The sequence below is a fragment of the Somniosus microcephalus genome, chromosome 21, assembly GCF_052327205.1.
Source record: "Somniosus microcephalus isolate GS21.2 chromosome 21, FLI_Smic_1.0, whole genome shotgun sequence".
Classification (NCBI taxonomy): domain Eukaryota; kingdom Metazoa; phylum Chordata; class Chondrichthyes; order Squaliformes; family Somniosidae; genus Somniosus; species Somniosus microcephalus.
The window spans coordinates 7,677,465-7,692,981 of NC_141007.1; the positions used below are offsets into that span (position 1 = coordinate 7,677,465).

Sequence of the window (15,517 nt, forward strand, 5' to 3'; positions counted from 1 at the left end):
GAGACGGTGAGGGAGGGAATTCCAGAGCATGGGGCCTAGACAGCTGAAAGCACGGCCTCCAGTGGTAAGGTGAAGGAAGGGACAGGGATGCACAAGAGGCCCGAATCAGAGGAATGGAGGTTTGGGATTGGGAGTGGCTTTATAGGTCTGGAGAAGGTTACAGAGATAGGGAGGGGTGAGGCCATGAAGGGATTTAAACATGAGGATGGGAATTTTAAATTTATGCAATTGGAGGAGCAGCAATAGAGGGGAAATGTGAAGAGAAATTGATGCAGAATTGGATACGAGCAGCAGAGCTTTGGATGAGCTGAAGTTTATGGAGGATGGAGGATGGGAGGCCAGGAGAGCATTTATATATATTAATGATGTGGCTGGGGGCACTGAGTGAACAACATCGAAGTTTTCTGGCACGTTCCGATGGGTTGTGAAAGACAGAGAAGGGTGAAGACCGGATTGAAGGGTCAGCAGGTGGTTGATTTAAAGGCACACTCCACCGCAAACCATACAGAATCCTTACAGGGATTGACAGGGTAGATGCAGGGAGGATGTTTCCCCTGGCTGGGAAGTCTAGAACCAGGGGCCACAGTCTCAGAATAAGGGATCGGCCATTTAGGACTGAGATGAAGAGAAATTTCTTCACTCAGAGGGTGGTGAATCTTTGGAATTCTCTGCCCCAGAGGGCTGTGGAGGCTCAGTCATTGAGTATATTCAAGACAGAGATCGATAGATTTTGGGATATTAAGGGAATCAAGGGATATGGGGATAGTGCAGGAAAGTGGAAATGAGGTAGAAGATCAGCCATGATCTTACTGAATGGAGGAGCAGGCTCGCGGGGCCAAATGGCCGACTCCTGCTCCTATTTCTTATGTTCAAAGCGCTATTCCATTGCAAAGGTCTATTACATTGCAAAGTGATATGCAGTTTACAGTCGAAAAATGTGAAGTAGTGCATGTTGGAAGCAACGTTCCCTTAAGCTGCGCGGCTGCACAGTGCTCCAGGGATCCCGTGCAGCTGGCTTGGTGGCTTTTCAATGCAAAAACCGTGCCTAAAGGGGCTGCACAGCACCAAAAGGAATTAGAGGGAACATTGGTTGGAAGTAAGGGTTGGGAAGGACAGTGCACCTTAAAGGGTTGGATTTGAAATGGAGAAATGGTGTCCAGGGCGAACACATGTGCAGGAAGTGTCTCCAGCTGCAGCTACTCAAAATCTGTGTTTCGCAACTGGAGCTGTGGCTGGAGTCACTGTGGAGCATCTGCGAAGCTGAGATCTTCGTGGATAGCATGGTTAACGAGGTGTCACACCGCAGGTAAAGAGTGCACAGGCAGACAGGAAATGGGTGACCGCCAGACAGAGTAAAAGAACTAGGAAGATAGTGCAGGAGTCCCCTGGGTTCATCTCCCTCTCCAACAGATTTTCTGTTTTGGATACTGCTGGGGGAGATGGTTTCTCGGGGGAATGCAGCAAGAGCCAAGTCTGTGGCACTACGAGTGGCTCAGCTGCACAGGAGGGGAGGAGAAAGAGTGGGAGAGCAATAGTGATAGGGGATTCTATCGTAAGGGGAACAGATAGACGTTTCTGTGGCCGCAGACGTGAGTCCAGGATGGTATGTTGCCTCCCTGGTGCCAGGGTCAAGGATGTCACTGAACGGCTGCAGGACATTCTGAAGGGGGAGGACGAACAGTCAGAGGCTGTGGTTCACATTGGTACCAATGACATCAAAACTGAGATGAGGAGGAACTACTCCACTCAGAGGGTGGTAGGTCCATGGAATATGCTGCCCCAAAAAGCTGTAGAAGCTACATCATTACATAAATTTAAAACAGAAATAGACAGTTTCCTAGAAGTAAAGGGAATTAAGGGTTACGGGGAGCGGGCAGGAATTTGGACATGAGTCTAGGTTCGGATCGGTCATGGCCCTGTGGGTAGCGGAGCAGGCCCAGGGGCCGTGTAGCCTGATCCTGCTCCTATTTCATGTGTCTAATTCTGTTAGATTCAGGGGCTAGTTCTGTGATAGTAGATTGGCGGTTAGGATCAGATCAGCCATGATCTTATTGAATGGCGGAGCAGGCTCGAGGGGCCGATTGGCCTACTCCTGCTCCTATTTCTTATGTTCTTATGAGGTCCTGCAACAAAAATTTAGGGAGCTAGGTAGCAGATTAAAAAGCAGGACCTCAAAGGTTGTAATCTCTGGATTACACTCGGTGCCACGTGCTAGTGAGTATAGGAATAGGAGGATAGAGCAGATGAATGCATGGCTAAAGAGTTGGTGCAGGAGGGAGGGCTTTAGTTTCGTGGATCACTGGGTCTGCTTCTGGGGAAGGTGGGACCTGTACAAGCCGGACGGGTTGCACCTGAACCGGAACGGGACCAACATCCTTGCGGGGAGGTTTGCTAGTACTGTTGAGGGGGGAGGGGGGGGCGGTTTAAACTAACTTGGCAGGGGGATGGGATACGGCGTGGAGCTATAGTAGGGGGTGATGCACAGCCAAATATAGAGGAAAAAGCAAGTCAGCCTGGAAGGCAGACCAAATATGTAATGGCACAAGGGAGTATAGCAAGGCTGGATGGCATTTATTTTAATGCAAGGAGTCTTGCGAGTAAGGCAGATGAATTGAAGATGTTGATGAACACATGGGAGTATGATATTGTTGCTATCACAGAGACATGGTTGAGGGAGGGGCAGGACTGGCAGCTCAATATAGAATCTTCAGGTGAGACAGAGGGGGGTGTAAAAGAGGAGGGGTGTCATAATAGTAATCAAGGAGTCAATTACTGCTGTAAGGAGGGATGATATCTTAGCAGGTACCTCTAATGAGGCCATATGGGTAGAACTTAAAAACAAAAAGGGGGCAAGCACTTTGCTGGGAGTGTACTATAGGCTCCCAAACAGTCAGGGGGAGATAGATATGTAGGCAAATCTCAGAGAAGTGTAGAAATAATAGGGTAATAATAGTAGAGGATTTCAACTTCCCCAATATTAACTGGGATAGTCAGAGTGTGAAAGGCTTAGAGGGTGTGGAATTCTTAAAGTGCATCCAAGAGAGCTTTTTGAGCCAGCATGTAGAAAGTCCTACAAGAGAGGGGGCGGTACTGGACCTAATTCTAGGGAATGTAGCCGGACAAGTGGTAGAAGTGTCAGTAGGAGAGCATTTTGGTGACGGTGACCATAATTCAGTGAGATTTAAGGTAGTCATGGAAAAGGGCAAAGATGGACTGGAAATAAAGGTTCTAAATTGGGGGAAGGCCGATTTTAATATGATAAGGCAGGATCTGGCCAAAGTGGACTGGGATCAGCTACTTGTAGGAAAATCTACATCAGAGCAGTGGGAGTCTTTCAGAAAGGAAATAGAGAGAGTACAGCGCCAACATGTTCCCGCAAAGGCCAAGGGTGGGACCAACTAGCCCAGGGAACCCTGGATGCCAAGGGATATACAAGAATGGATTTGGAAAAAAAGGGAGGCTTTTGGCAGATACAAAGAACTAAAAACAGTGGAAGCCCTAGAGGAGTATAGAAAGTGTAGGGGGGTACTTAAAAAAGAAATTAGGAGAGTGAAGAGGGGGCATGAAAAAACACTGGCGGGCAAAATAAAGGAAAATCCCAAGGTGTTTTAAGGGAAACAGGATAACCAGGGAAAGAGTAGGGCCCATTAGGGACCAAAGTGGCAATCTGTGTGTAGAGCCAGAAGATGTAGGTGAGGTTTTAAATGAATATTTTGCATCTGTGTTCACTATGGAGAAGGGTGATGTAGGCATAGAAATCAGGCAGGGGGATTGTGATATACTTGAACAAATTAGTATTGAGAGGGAGGAGGTACTAACGGTTTGAGCGGGCTTACAAGTGGATAAATCCCCAGGCCCTGATAGGATGTATCCCAGGCTGCTGCGTAAGGCAAGGGAGGAGATTGCAGGGGCTCTGACACAAATTTTCAGAACCTCTCTGGCCACAGGGGAGGTGCCAGAGGACTGGAGAACAGCTCACGTAGTACCATTGTTCAAGAAGGATAGTAGGGGTAAACCAGGGAATTACAGGCCAGTGAGCCTAACATCAGTGGTAGGGAAATTATTGGAAAAAATTCTGAGGGACAGAATTAGTCTCCACTTGGAGAGGCAGGGATTAATCAAGGATAGTCAGCTTGGCTTTGTCAGGGGGAGATCATGTCTGACCAATTTTATTGAATTTTTCAAGGGGGTGACTAGGATGAGGATGAGGACGAGGTGTGGATGAGGATAGTGCAGTTGATGTAGTCTACATGGCTTTTGACAAAGTCCCACATGGGAGACTGGTCAAGAAGGTAAGAGCCCATGGGACCCAGGGCAACTTGGCACATTGGGTCCAAAATTGGCTTAGTGGCAGGAGGCAGAGGGTGATGGTCGAAGGTTGTTTTTGTGACTGGAAGCCTGTGTCCAGTGGTGTACAGCAGGGATCAGTGCTGGGTCCTTTGCTGTTTGTAGTGTACATTAATGATTTAGATATGAATGTAGGAGGTATGATCAGTAAGTTTGCAGATGACACGAAAATTGGTGGAGTGGTAAATAGCGAGGAGGGAAGCCTCATGCTACAGGACGATATAGACGGGTTGGTTAGATGGGCAGAACAGTGGCAAATAGAATTTAACCCTGAAAAGTGTGAGGTGATGCATTTTGGGAGGACTAACAAGGCAAGGGAGTACACAATGAATGGTAGGACCCTAGGAAGGGCAGAGGATCAGAGGGACCTTGGTGTGCATGTACATAGATCCCCGAAGGCAGCAGGACAGGTAGATAAGGTGGTTAAAAAGGCATATGGGATACTTGCCTTCATTAGCCGAGGCATAGAATATAAGAGCAGGGAGGTTATGATGGAGCTGTACAAAACGCTAGTTAGGCCACAGCTGGAATACTGTGTGCAGTTCTGGTCGGCACACTATAGGAGGGATGTGATTGCATTGGAGAGGGTGCAGAGGAGATTCACCAGGATGTTACCTGGGCTGCAGCGCTTCAGCTATGAAGAGAGACTGGACAGGCTGGGGTTGTTTTATTTAGAGCAGAGATGGCTGAGGGGGGATAAAATTATGAGGGGCATAGATAGGGTAGATAGAAAGGAACTTTTCCCCTTAGTAGAGGGGTCAATAACCAGGGGGCATAGTTTCAAGATAAGGGGCAGGAGGTTTAGAGGGGATTTGAGGAAAAACTTTTTCACCCAGAGGGTGGTTGGAATCTGGAACTCACTGCCTGAAAGGGTGGTAGAGGCAGGAACCCTCACAACATTCAAGAAGCATTTGGATGAGCACTTGAAACGCCATAGCATACAAGGCTACGGACCAAGTGCTGGAAAATGGGATTAGAATAGACAGGGCTTGATGGCCGGCGCGGACACGATGGGCCGAAGGGCCTCTTTCTGTGCTGTATAACTCTATGACTCTATGACTGTATCTATGACTCTAAAGCGGGGGTGGGGTACCTTGGTGTGCAGAGGCCCAGGTCATTAAAGGTACCAGTAGATGTAGAATGTGACGATAATGAAGCATTTCTGACCATGTTAGAATATTTATTGCATTCTTCCTTTCCGAACACAGCACGAGCATGGTTACGGTCCATCATTGTTCTCTGATTCTGCAGGCTGCGGGCAGTACACGCTACACTTTAGCTCATTTTCATATCTCAGGACATTTTTGGGCACTTTACTTATGTGAAGGACTTAGAGAGGTGCAGAAGAGATTGCCTGAGATTATACCAGGGATGAGTGGGTTCAGTTATGAGCAGAGGCGAGACACTCGGGCCCTGTGGTCGTGTTTCACCACCTAAGGGAGCGTCTGTGTTTTAGGGACCGACTTTATATTCAGGGTAAGTGCAGGAAAAGTGTCTTTGTTGTGTAACACTTTTAGGAGATTAGTAAAGATTGTAATTACTGTAAATATCCTGCCTGTATTGAATACTGTTTACTTACTTGTTCAATAATGTTAATAAATGAGTCTTTTGGTTTCTAGCCTGAGCCTCAGTCTGATGGAATGTGTATTCCACTGCCCACCAAAGTGAGGAGACGGCATGTGATATTTCCCAGTGGGTGGTGAGAGGCACTGCTAGATCCCTGCGTGCCATTACATTTGCCCAGAATCTGGATAGATAAAGGCAGACTCTGTTGTGTAGCTACTGAAGGTCTGCTTATGGGAATGGTCAGCAATGTGAGATCCAAGGAGACTGTCCAGCAGAAAACTCCAAAAGCATAACATAGAAAAGGGCTTAAAAAGTCAATGAAATCCTGGGTCTTGTATCTCGAGGCAAAGAATGCAAAAGTAAAGTGGTTAGTGGAATTTGTGCAAAGGTTGGAGTTCTGATGAACTAAACTGAAGCTATTGCAACAATGCTCGGCGAAGTGAATGAAGCAAATCAGATGTTGGGATGTAATAAAAGGTCAATATTGAACTGAAATAGTGAGGTAGTCCTGCCACGTTATAAATCGCTGGTGCGACCAGCCTTAGAATACTGGGTACAGTTCAGGCCACCACCGTACAAAAAGGATATTTCAGGTAAACTGTGAGTTACAAGGGACATGTCTACATGGTCAGAGCAAACTCCTTGACAGGCCCGGACTGCCAGAGGACCCTAGGATGACCCTGACCTCGTCAGCTTCAGCATAATTCCAACCACACACTGGGGACATCAGCAATCTAAGTCATTCCGTTCGTGAATGGTTCAAGCAAGTGAGTGTGACACACTGGGAAACTGCTATTGATGGTTAGAGTGAGTCCCCCTGTAGTGAACCCTCCTCGCATTATCTGTACGTCTTATCTAATCCCGCCCAGCCCTGTGCACATTACCCACCCAGCCCTGTGCACATTACCCACCCAGCCCTGTGCATCTTACCCACCCAGCCCTGTGCACATTACCCACCCAGCCCTGTGCACCTTACCCACCCAGCCCTGTGCAGATTACCCACCCAGCCCTGTGCACATTACCCACCCAGCCCTGTGCATCTTACCCTGCTGATGGCCAGCAGAAAATCCATCTTGCTGGATTTGTTTACATGGTGTCTCAGCTTCCAGTACAGCAAGTGCTCCCAGGCAAAGACCAGCAGACTGAGGCCCATGGCCACCAGGAGCATGTAGAACACACCAGCCATGTTATCAATATCCAGTTTACTGCTTGTCGCCTCATTCTTCTCATTCTCACAGATTCCTGTCAGCCAGACAGTGTGTAGCTTGTGTGTGTCTCCTGCGGCAAAAGGAAGAGGAAAAAAATGCTTGATTAGACTGGGTGGGATATTAAAGGGTACGGGGAGTGAGGGGGAGATTGGGATTAGACTGGGTGGGATATTAAAGGGTACGGGGAGTGAGGGGGAGAGTGGGATTAGACTGGGTGGAATATTAAAGGGTACGGGGAGTGAGGGGGAGAGTGGGATTAGACTGGGTGGAATATTAAAGGGTACGGGGAGTGAGGGGGAGATTGGGATTAGACTGGGTGGAATATTAAAGGGTACGGGGAGTGAGGGGGAGAGTGGGATTAGACTGGGTGGAATATTAAAGGGTACGAGGAGTGAGGGGGAGAGTGGGATTAGACTGAGTGGAATATTAACGGGTACGGGGAGTGAGGGGAAGATTGGGATTAGACTGGGTGGGATATTAAAGGGTACGGGGAGTGAGGGGGAGATTGGGATTAGACTGGGTGGGATATTAAAGGGTACGGGGAGTGAGGGGAAGATTGGGATTTGACTGGGTGGGATATTAAAGGGTACGGGGAGTGAGGGGAAGATTGGGATTTGACTGGATGCGATACTAAAGTTTATGGGGAGTGAGAAGGAGAGGATGATTAGACAGGGAGAGATATTAAAAGGTTTGGGGATTGAGGAGAGGGGGAATAGACGGGTGGGATATTAAAGGGTACGGGAGTGAGCAGGAGTGTGGGATGAGACTGGGTGGGATATTAAAGGATACGGGGAGTCAGCAGGAGTGTGGGATTAGACTGGGTGGGATATTAAAGGTTATGGGGAGTGACCAGGAGTGTGGGATTAGACTGGGTGGGATTTTCAAGTGTATGAGGAGTGAGCAGGAGAGTGGGATTAGATTGGGTGGGATATTAAAGGAATGGGGAGTGAGCAGAAGATTGAGATTTGACTGTGTGGGAAATTACCGGGTATGGGGATTGTGCAGGAGTGTGGGATTAGACTGGGTGGGAAATTACCGGGTATGGGGATTGTGCAGGAGTGTGGGATCAGACTGGGTGGGAAATTACCGGGTATGGGGATTGTGCAGGAGAGTGGGATTAGACTGGGTGGGAAATTACCGGGTATGGGGATTGTGCAGGAGAGTGGGATTAGACTGGGTGGGAAATTAAACCGTATGGGGAGTGAGCAAGAGAGTGGGATTAGACTGGGTGGGAAATTACCGGGTATGGGGAGTGAGAGGGAGAGTGGGATTAGACTGGGTGGGATATTACTGTGTATGGGGAGTGAGGGGGAGAGTGGGATTAGACTGGGTGGGATATTACCGGGTATGGGGATTGTGCAGGAGAGTGGGATTAGACTGGGTGGGAAATTACCGGGTATGGGGATTGTGCAGGAGAGTGGGATTAGACTGGGTGGGAAATTACCGGGTATGGGGATTGTGCAGGAGAGTGGGATTAGACTGGGTGGGAAATTAAACCGTATGGGGAGTGAGCAAGAGAGTGGGATTAGACTGGGTGGGATATTACCGGGTATGGGGAGTGAGAGGGAGAGTGGGATTAGACTGGGTGGGATATTACCAGGTATGGGGAGTGAGGGGGAGAGTGAGATTAGACTGGGTGGGATATTACCGGGTATGGGGAGTGAGGGGGAGAGCGGGATTAGACTGGGTGGGATATTACCGGGTATGGGGAGTGAGGGGGAGAGTGGGATTAGACTGGGTGGGATATTACCGGGTATGGGGAGTGAGGGGGAGAGTGGGATTAGACTGGGTGGGATATTACCGGGTACGGGGAGTGAGGGGGAGAGTGAGATTAGACTGGGTGGGATATTACCGGGTATGGGGAGTGAGAGGGAGAGTGAGATTAGACTGGGTGGGATATTACCGGGTATGGGGAGTGAGGGGGAGAGTGAGATTAGACTGGGTGGGATATTACCGGGTATGGGGAGTGAGGGGGAGAGTGAGATTAGACTGGGTGGGATATTACCGGGTATGGGGAGTGAGAGGGAGAGTGAGATTAGACTGGGTGGGATATTACCGGGTATGGGGAGTGAGGGGGAGAGTGAGATTAGACTGGGTGGGATATTACCGGGTATGGGGAGTGAGGGGGAGAGTGAGATTAGACTGGGTGGGATATTACCGGGTATGGGGAGTGAGGGGGAGAGTGGGATTAGACTGGGTGGGATATTAAAGGGTGCGGGGAGTGAGGGGGAGAGTGAGATTAGACTGGGTGGGATATTACCGGGTATGGGGAGTGAGGGGGAGAGTGAGATTAGACTGGGTGGGATATTACCAGGTATGGGGAGTGAGGGGGAGAGTGGGATTAGACTGGGTGGGATATTACCAGGTATGGGGAGTGAGGGGGAGAGTGGGATTAGACTGGGTGGGATATTACCAGGTATGGGGAGTGAGGGGGAGAGTGGGATTAGACTGGGTGGGATATTACCGGGTATGGGGAGTGAGGGGGAGAGTGGGATTAGACTGGGTGGGATATTACCGGGTATGGGGAGTGAGAGGGAGAGTGAGATTAGACTGGGTGGGATATTACCGGGTATGGGGAGTGAGGGGGAGAGTGGGATTAGACTGGGTGGGATATTACCGGGTATGGGGAGTGAGGGGGAGAGTGGGATTAGACTGGGTGGGATATTACCGGGTATGGGGAGTGAGGGGGAGAGTGGGATTAGACTGGGTGGGATATTACCAGGTATGGGGAGTGAGGGGGAGAGTGAGATTAGACTGGGTGGGATATTACCAGGTATGGGGAGTGAGGGGGATAGTGAGGTTAGACTGGGTGGGATATTACCAGGTATGGGGAGTGAGGGGGAGAGTGGGATTAGACTGGGTGGGATATTACCGGGTATGGGGAGTGAGGGGGAGAGTGAGATTAGACTGGGTGGGATATTACCGGGTATGGGGAGTGAGGGGGAGAGTGAGATTAGACTGGGTGGGATATTACCGGGTATGGGGAGTGAGGGGGAGAGTGAGATTAGACGGGGTGGGATATTACCGGGTATGGGGAGTGAGGGGGAGAGTGAGATTAGACTGGGTGGGATATTACTGTGTATGGGGAGTGAGGGGGAGAGTGGGATTAGACTGGGTGGGATATTACCGGGTATGGGGAGTGAGGGGGAGAGTGAGGTTAGACTGGGTGGGATATTACCGGGTATGGGGAGTGAGGGGGAGAGTGGGATTAGACTGGGTGGGATATTACCGGGTATGGGGAGTGAGGGGGAGAGTGAGATTAGACTGGGTGGGATATTACCGGGTATGGGGAGTGAGGGGGGGAGTGAGATTAGACTGGGTGGGATATTACCGGGTATGGGGAGTGAGGGGGAGAGTGGGATTAGACTGGGTGGGATATTACCGGGTATGGGGAGTGAGGGGGAGAGTGGGATTAGACTGGGTGGGATATTACCGGGTATGGGGAGTGAGGGGGAGAGTGAGATTAGACTGGGTGGGATATTACCGGGTATGGGGAGTGAGGGGGAGAGTGAGATTAGACGGGGTGGGATATTACCGGGTATGGGGAGTCAGGGGGAGAGTGGGATTAGACTGGGTGGGATATTACCGTGTATGGGGAGTGAGGGGGAGAGTGGGATTAGACTGGGTGGGATATTACCGGGTATGGGGAGTGAGGGGGAGAGTGAGATTAGACTGGGTGGGATATTACCGGGTATGGGGAGTGAGGGGGAGAGTGGGATTAGACTGGGTGGGATATTACCGGGTATGGGGAGTGAGAGGGAGAGTGGGATTAGACTGGGTGGGATATTACCGGGTATGGGGAGTGAGGGGGAGAGTGAGATTAGACTGGGTGGGATATTACCGGGTATGGGGAGTGAGGGGGAGAGTGAGATTAGACTGGGTGGGATATTACCGGGTATGGGGAGTGAGGGGGAGAGTGAGATTAGACTGGGTGGGATATTACCGGGTATGGGGAGTGAGAGGGAGAGTGGGATTAGACTGGGTGGGATATTACCGGGTATGGGGAGTGAGGGGGAGAGTGAGATTAGACTGGGTGGGATATTACCGGGTATGGGGAGTGAGAGGGAGAGTGAGATTAGACGGGGTGGGATATTACCGGGTATGGGGAGTGAGGGGGGGAGTGAGATTAGACTGGGTGGGATATTACCGGGTATGGGGAGTGAGGGGGAGAGTGAGATTAGACTGGGTGGGATATTACCGGGTATGGGGAGTGAGGGGGGGAGTGAGATTAGACTGGGTGGGATATTACCGGGTATGGGGAGTGAGGGGGAGAGTGGGATTAGACTGGGTGGGATATTACCGGGTATGGGGAGTGAGGGGGAGAGTGGGATTAGACTGGGTGGGATATTACCGGGTATGGGGAGTGAGGGGGAGAGTGAGATTAGACTGGGTGGGATATTACCGGGTATGGGGAGTGAGGGGGAGAGTGAGATTAGACTGGGTGGGATATTACCGGGTATGGGGAGTGAGGGGGAGAGTGAGATTAGACTGGGTGGGATATTACCGGGTATGGGGAGTGAGGGGGAGAGTGAGATTAGACTGGGTGGGATATTACCGGGTATGGGGAGTGAGAGGGAGAGTGAGATTAGACTGGGTGGGATATTACCGGGTATGGGGAGTGAGGGGGAGAGTGAGATTAGACTGGGTGGGATATTACCGGGTATGGGGAGTGAGGGGGAGAGTGAGATTAGACTGGGTGGGATATTACCGGGTATGGGGAGTGAGGGGGAGAGTGAGATTAGACGGGGTGGGATATTACCGGGTATGGGGAGTGAGGGGGAGAGTGAGATTAGACTGGGTGGGATATTACCGGGTATGGGGAGTGAGGGGGAGAGTGGGATTAGACTGGGTGGGATATTACCGGGTATGGGGAGTGAGGGGGAGAGTGAGATTAGACTGGGTGGGATATTACCGGGTATGGGGAGTGAGGGGGAGAGTGAGATTAGACTGGGTGGGATATTACCGGGTATGGGGAGTGAGGGGGAGAGTGGGATTAGACTGGGTGGGATATTACCGGGTATGGGGAGTGAGGGGGAGAGTGAGATTAGACTGGGTGGGATATTACCGGGTATGGGGTAGTGAGGGGGAGAGTGGGATTAGACTGGGTGGGATATTACCGGGTATGGGGAGTGAGGGGGGGAGTGAGATTAGACTGGGTGGGATATTACCGGGTATGGGGAGTGAGGGGGAGAGTGGGATTAGACTGGGTGGGATATTACCGGGTATGGGGAGTGAGGGGGAGAGTGAGGTTAGACTGGGTGGGATATTACCGGGTATGGGGAGTGAGGGGGAGAGTGGGATTAGACTGGGTGGGATATTACCGGGTATGGGGAGTGAGGGGGAGAGTGAGGTTAGACTGGGTGGGATATTACCGGGTATGGGGAGTGAGGGGGAGAGTGAGGTTAGACTGGGTGGGATATTACCGGGTATGGGGAGTGAGGGGGAGAGTGAGATTAGACTGGGTGGGATATTACCGGGTATGGGGAGTGAGGGGGAGAGTGGGATTAGACTGGGTGGGATATTACCGGGTATGGGGAGTGAGGGGGAGAGTGGGATTAGACTGGGTGGGATATTACCGGGTATGGGGAGTGAGAGGGAGAGTGAGATTAGACTGGGTGGGATATTACCGGGTATGGGGAGTGAGGGGGAGAGTGAGGTTACACTGGGTGGGATATTACCGGGTATGGGGAGTGAGGGGGGGAGTGAGATTAGACTGGGTGGGATATTACCGGGTATGGGGAGTGAGGGGGAGAGTGAGGTTAGACTGGGTGGGATATTACCGGGTATGGGGAGTGAGGGGGAGAGTGAGGTTAGACTGGGTGGGATATTACCGGGTATGGGGAGTGAGGGGGAGAGTGAGATTAGACTGGGTGGGATATTACCGGGTATGGGGAGTGAGAGGGAGAGTGAGATTAGACTGGGTGGGATATTACCGGGTATGGGGAGTGAGGGGGAGAGTGAGATTAGACTGGGTGGGATATTACCGGGTACGGGGAGTGAGGGGGAGAGTGAGATTAGACTGGGTGGGATATTACCGGGTACGGGGAGTGAGGGGGAGAGTGAGATTAGACTGGGTGGGATATTACCGGGTACGGGGAGTGAGGGGGAGAGTGAGATTAGACTGGGTGGGATATTACCGGGTACGGGGAGTGAGGGGGAGAGTGAGATTAGACTGGGTGGGATATTACCGGGTATGGGGAGTGAGGGGGAGAGTGAGATTAGACTGGGTGGGATATTACCGGGTATGGGGAGTGAGGGGGAGAGTGAGATTAGACTGGGTGGGATATTACCGGGTATGGGGAGTGAGAGGGAGAGTGGGATTAGACTGGGTGGGATATTACCGGGTGCGGGGAGTGAGGGGGAGAGTGAGGTTAGACTGGGTGGGATATTACCGGGTATGGGGAGTGAGGGGGAGAGTGAGGTTAGACTGGGTGGGATATTACCGGGTATGGGGAGTGAGGGGGAGAGTGAGATTAGACTGGGTGGGATATTACCGGGTATGGGGAGTGAGGGGGAGAGTGAGATTAGACTGGGTGGGATATTACCGGGTATGGGGAGTGAGGGGGAGAGTGGGATTAGACTGGGTGGGATATTACCGGGTATGGGGAGTGAGGGGGAGAGTGAGATTAGTCTGGGTGGGATATTACCGGGTATGGGGAGTGAGGGGGAGAGTGGGATTAGACTGGGTGGGATATTACTGGGTATGGGGAGTGAGGGGGAGAGTGAGATTAGTCTGGGTGGGATATTACCGGGTATGGGGAGTGAGGGGGAGAGTGAGATTAGACTGGGTGGGATATTACCGGGTATGGGGAGTGAGGGGGAGAGTGGGATTAGACTGGGTGGGATATTACCGGGTATGGGGAGTGAGGGGGAGAGTGAGATTAGACTGGGTGGGATATTACCGGGTATGGGGAGTGAGAGGGAGAGTGAGATTAGACTGGGTGGGATATTACCGGGTATGGGGAGTGAGGGGGAGAGTGGGATTAGACTGGGTGGGATATTACCGGGTATGGGGAGTGAGGGGGAGAGTGGGATTACACTGGGTGGATTTACATAGTATCACATAATATTTACAGCACAGAAACAGGCCATTCGGCCCAACTGGTCCATGTTGTTTATGCCCCACACGAGCCTCCTCCCACCCCTCTTCATCTAACTCCAACAACATATCCTTCTCTTCCTTTCGCCCTCATGTGTTTATGTATCTTTCCCTTAAATGCATCGATACTGTTCGCCTCAACCACTCCCTGTGGCAGCGAGTTCCACATTCTCACCACTCTCTGGGTAAAGAAGATTCTCCTGAATTCCCGATTGGAATTATTAGTGACTATCGTATATTTATTGGCCCCGAGTTCTCGTCTCCCCCGCAAGTGGAAGCATCTTCTTTATGTTATCCTTATCAAAACCTTTCATAATCTTAAAGACCTCTGTCAGGTCACCCCTCAGTCTTCTCTTTTCTAAAGAAAAGAGCCCCCGCCTGTTCAATCTTTCCCGATAACTATCACCTCCCACTTCTGGTATCATCCTTGCAAATCTTTTCTGCACCTTCTCCAGTGCCTCTATATCTTTTTTAGAATTTGGAGACCAGAACTGTTCACTGAACTCCAAGTGTGGTCTGACCAAGGTTCGATACAAGTTCAACAGAACTTCTCTGCTTTTCAATTCTATCCTTCCAGAAATGAACCCCAATGCTTTGTTTGCTTTTTTTAATGGCCGTATTAACCTGCGTCACTACTTTTAGTGATTTGTGAATCTGTACCCCCAGATCCCTCTGCTCCTCTACCCCATTGAGACACTTATTTTCCAAGGAGTGTTTGGCCTCCTTATTCTTCCTACCAAAACGTACCACCTCACACTTAACTACATTGAAGTTCATTTGTCAATTACACACCCATTCTGTAAGTTTATTAATGCCATCTTGTATTTTGTCGTGGTTCTCCTCTGTATTAACTAGACCCCCAATTTGGTGTCATCCACAAATTTTGAAATTGTACTTCCGATTCCTGAGTCCAAATTGTTTATGTAAATAGTGAACAGCAGCAGACCCGGCACCGATCCCCGTGGAACACCACTTCCCAGCTTCCACCAGTCTGAGTAACTACCTTTAACCCCATCTCTCTGTTTTTTAGCCAGCTTGCTATACGCTCTGCCACATGCCCCCTGACTCCACGGGGGCGATTTTCCCAGCCCCGAGGAGGCAGGTTTGGAGGTGGGACAGTTGGCAAAATGGCAAAAACTGAGGGCGGGTTCGGAACCCACCTCCAACCCGCCTCCGCGCAATTTTGCCGGAGGCGGGTTTGATGGGTGCGATTCGGTCCCGCCTCCATCAGTCGGGAGAGGTAGTTAAGACCCTTAAATAGTAGTTAAGGGCCTCTAAAATCCTATTTTGACAGGCC

General features: G+C 50.7%; 1 protein-coding gene across 2 annotated transcripts in view; it reads right to left on the bottom strand.

Annotated features, from left to right (window-relative positions):
• The window catches only part of LOC147102578 (uncharacterized), a 73,283-nt gene that overhangs the window by 3,544 nt on the left and 54,222 nt on the right, over positions 1-15,517 (bottom strand). For both annotated transcript variants that reach the window (XM_085963228.1, XM_085963229.1), the window contains one exon: positions 6,959-7,191. In XM_085963228.1, the coding sequence (XP_085819354.1) occupies positions 6,959-7,191 (233 nt within the window). The remainder of the gene's footprint in view (positions 1-6,958; positions 7,192-15,517) is intronic.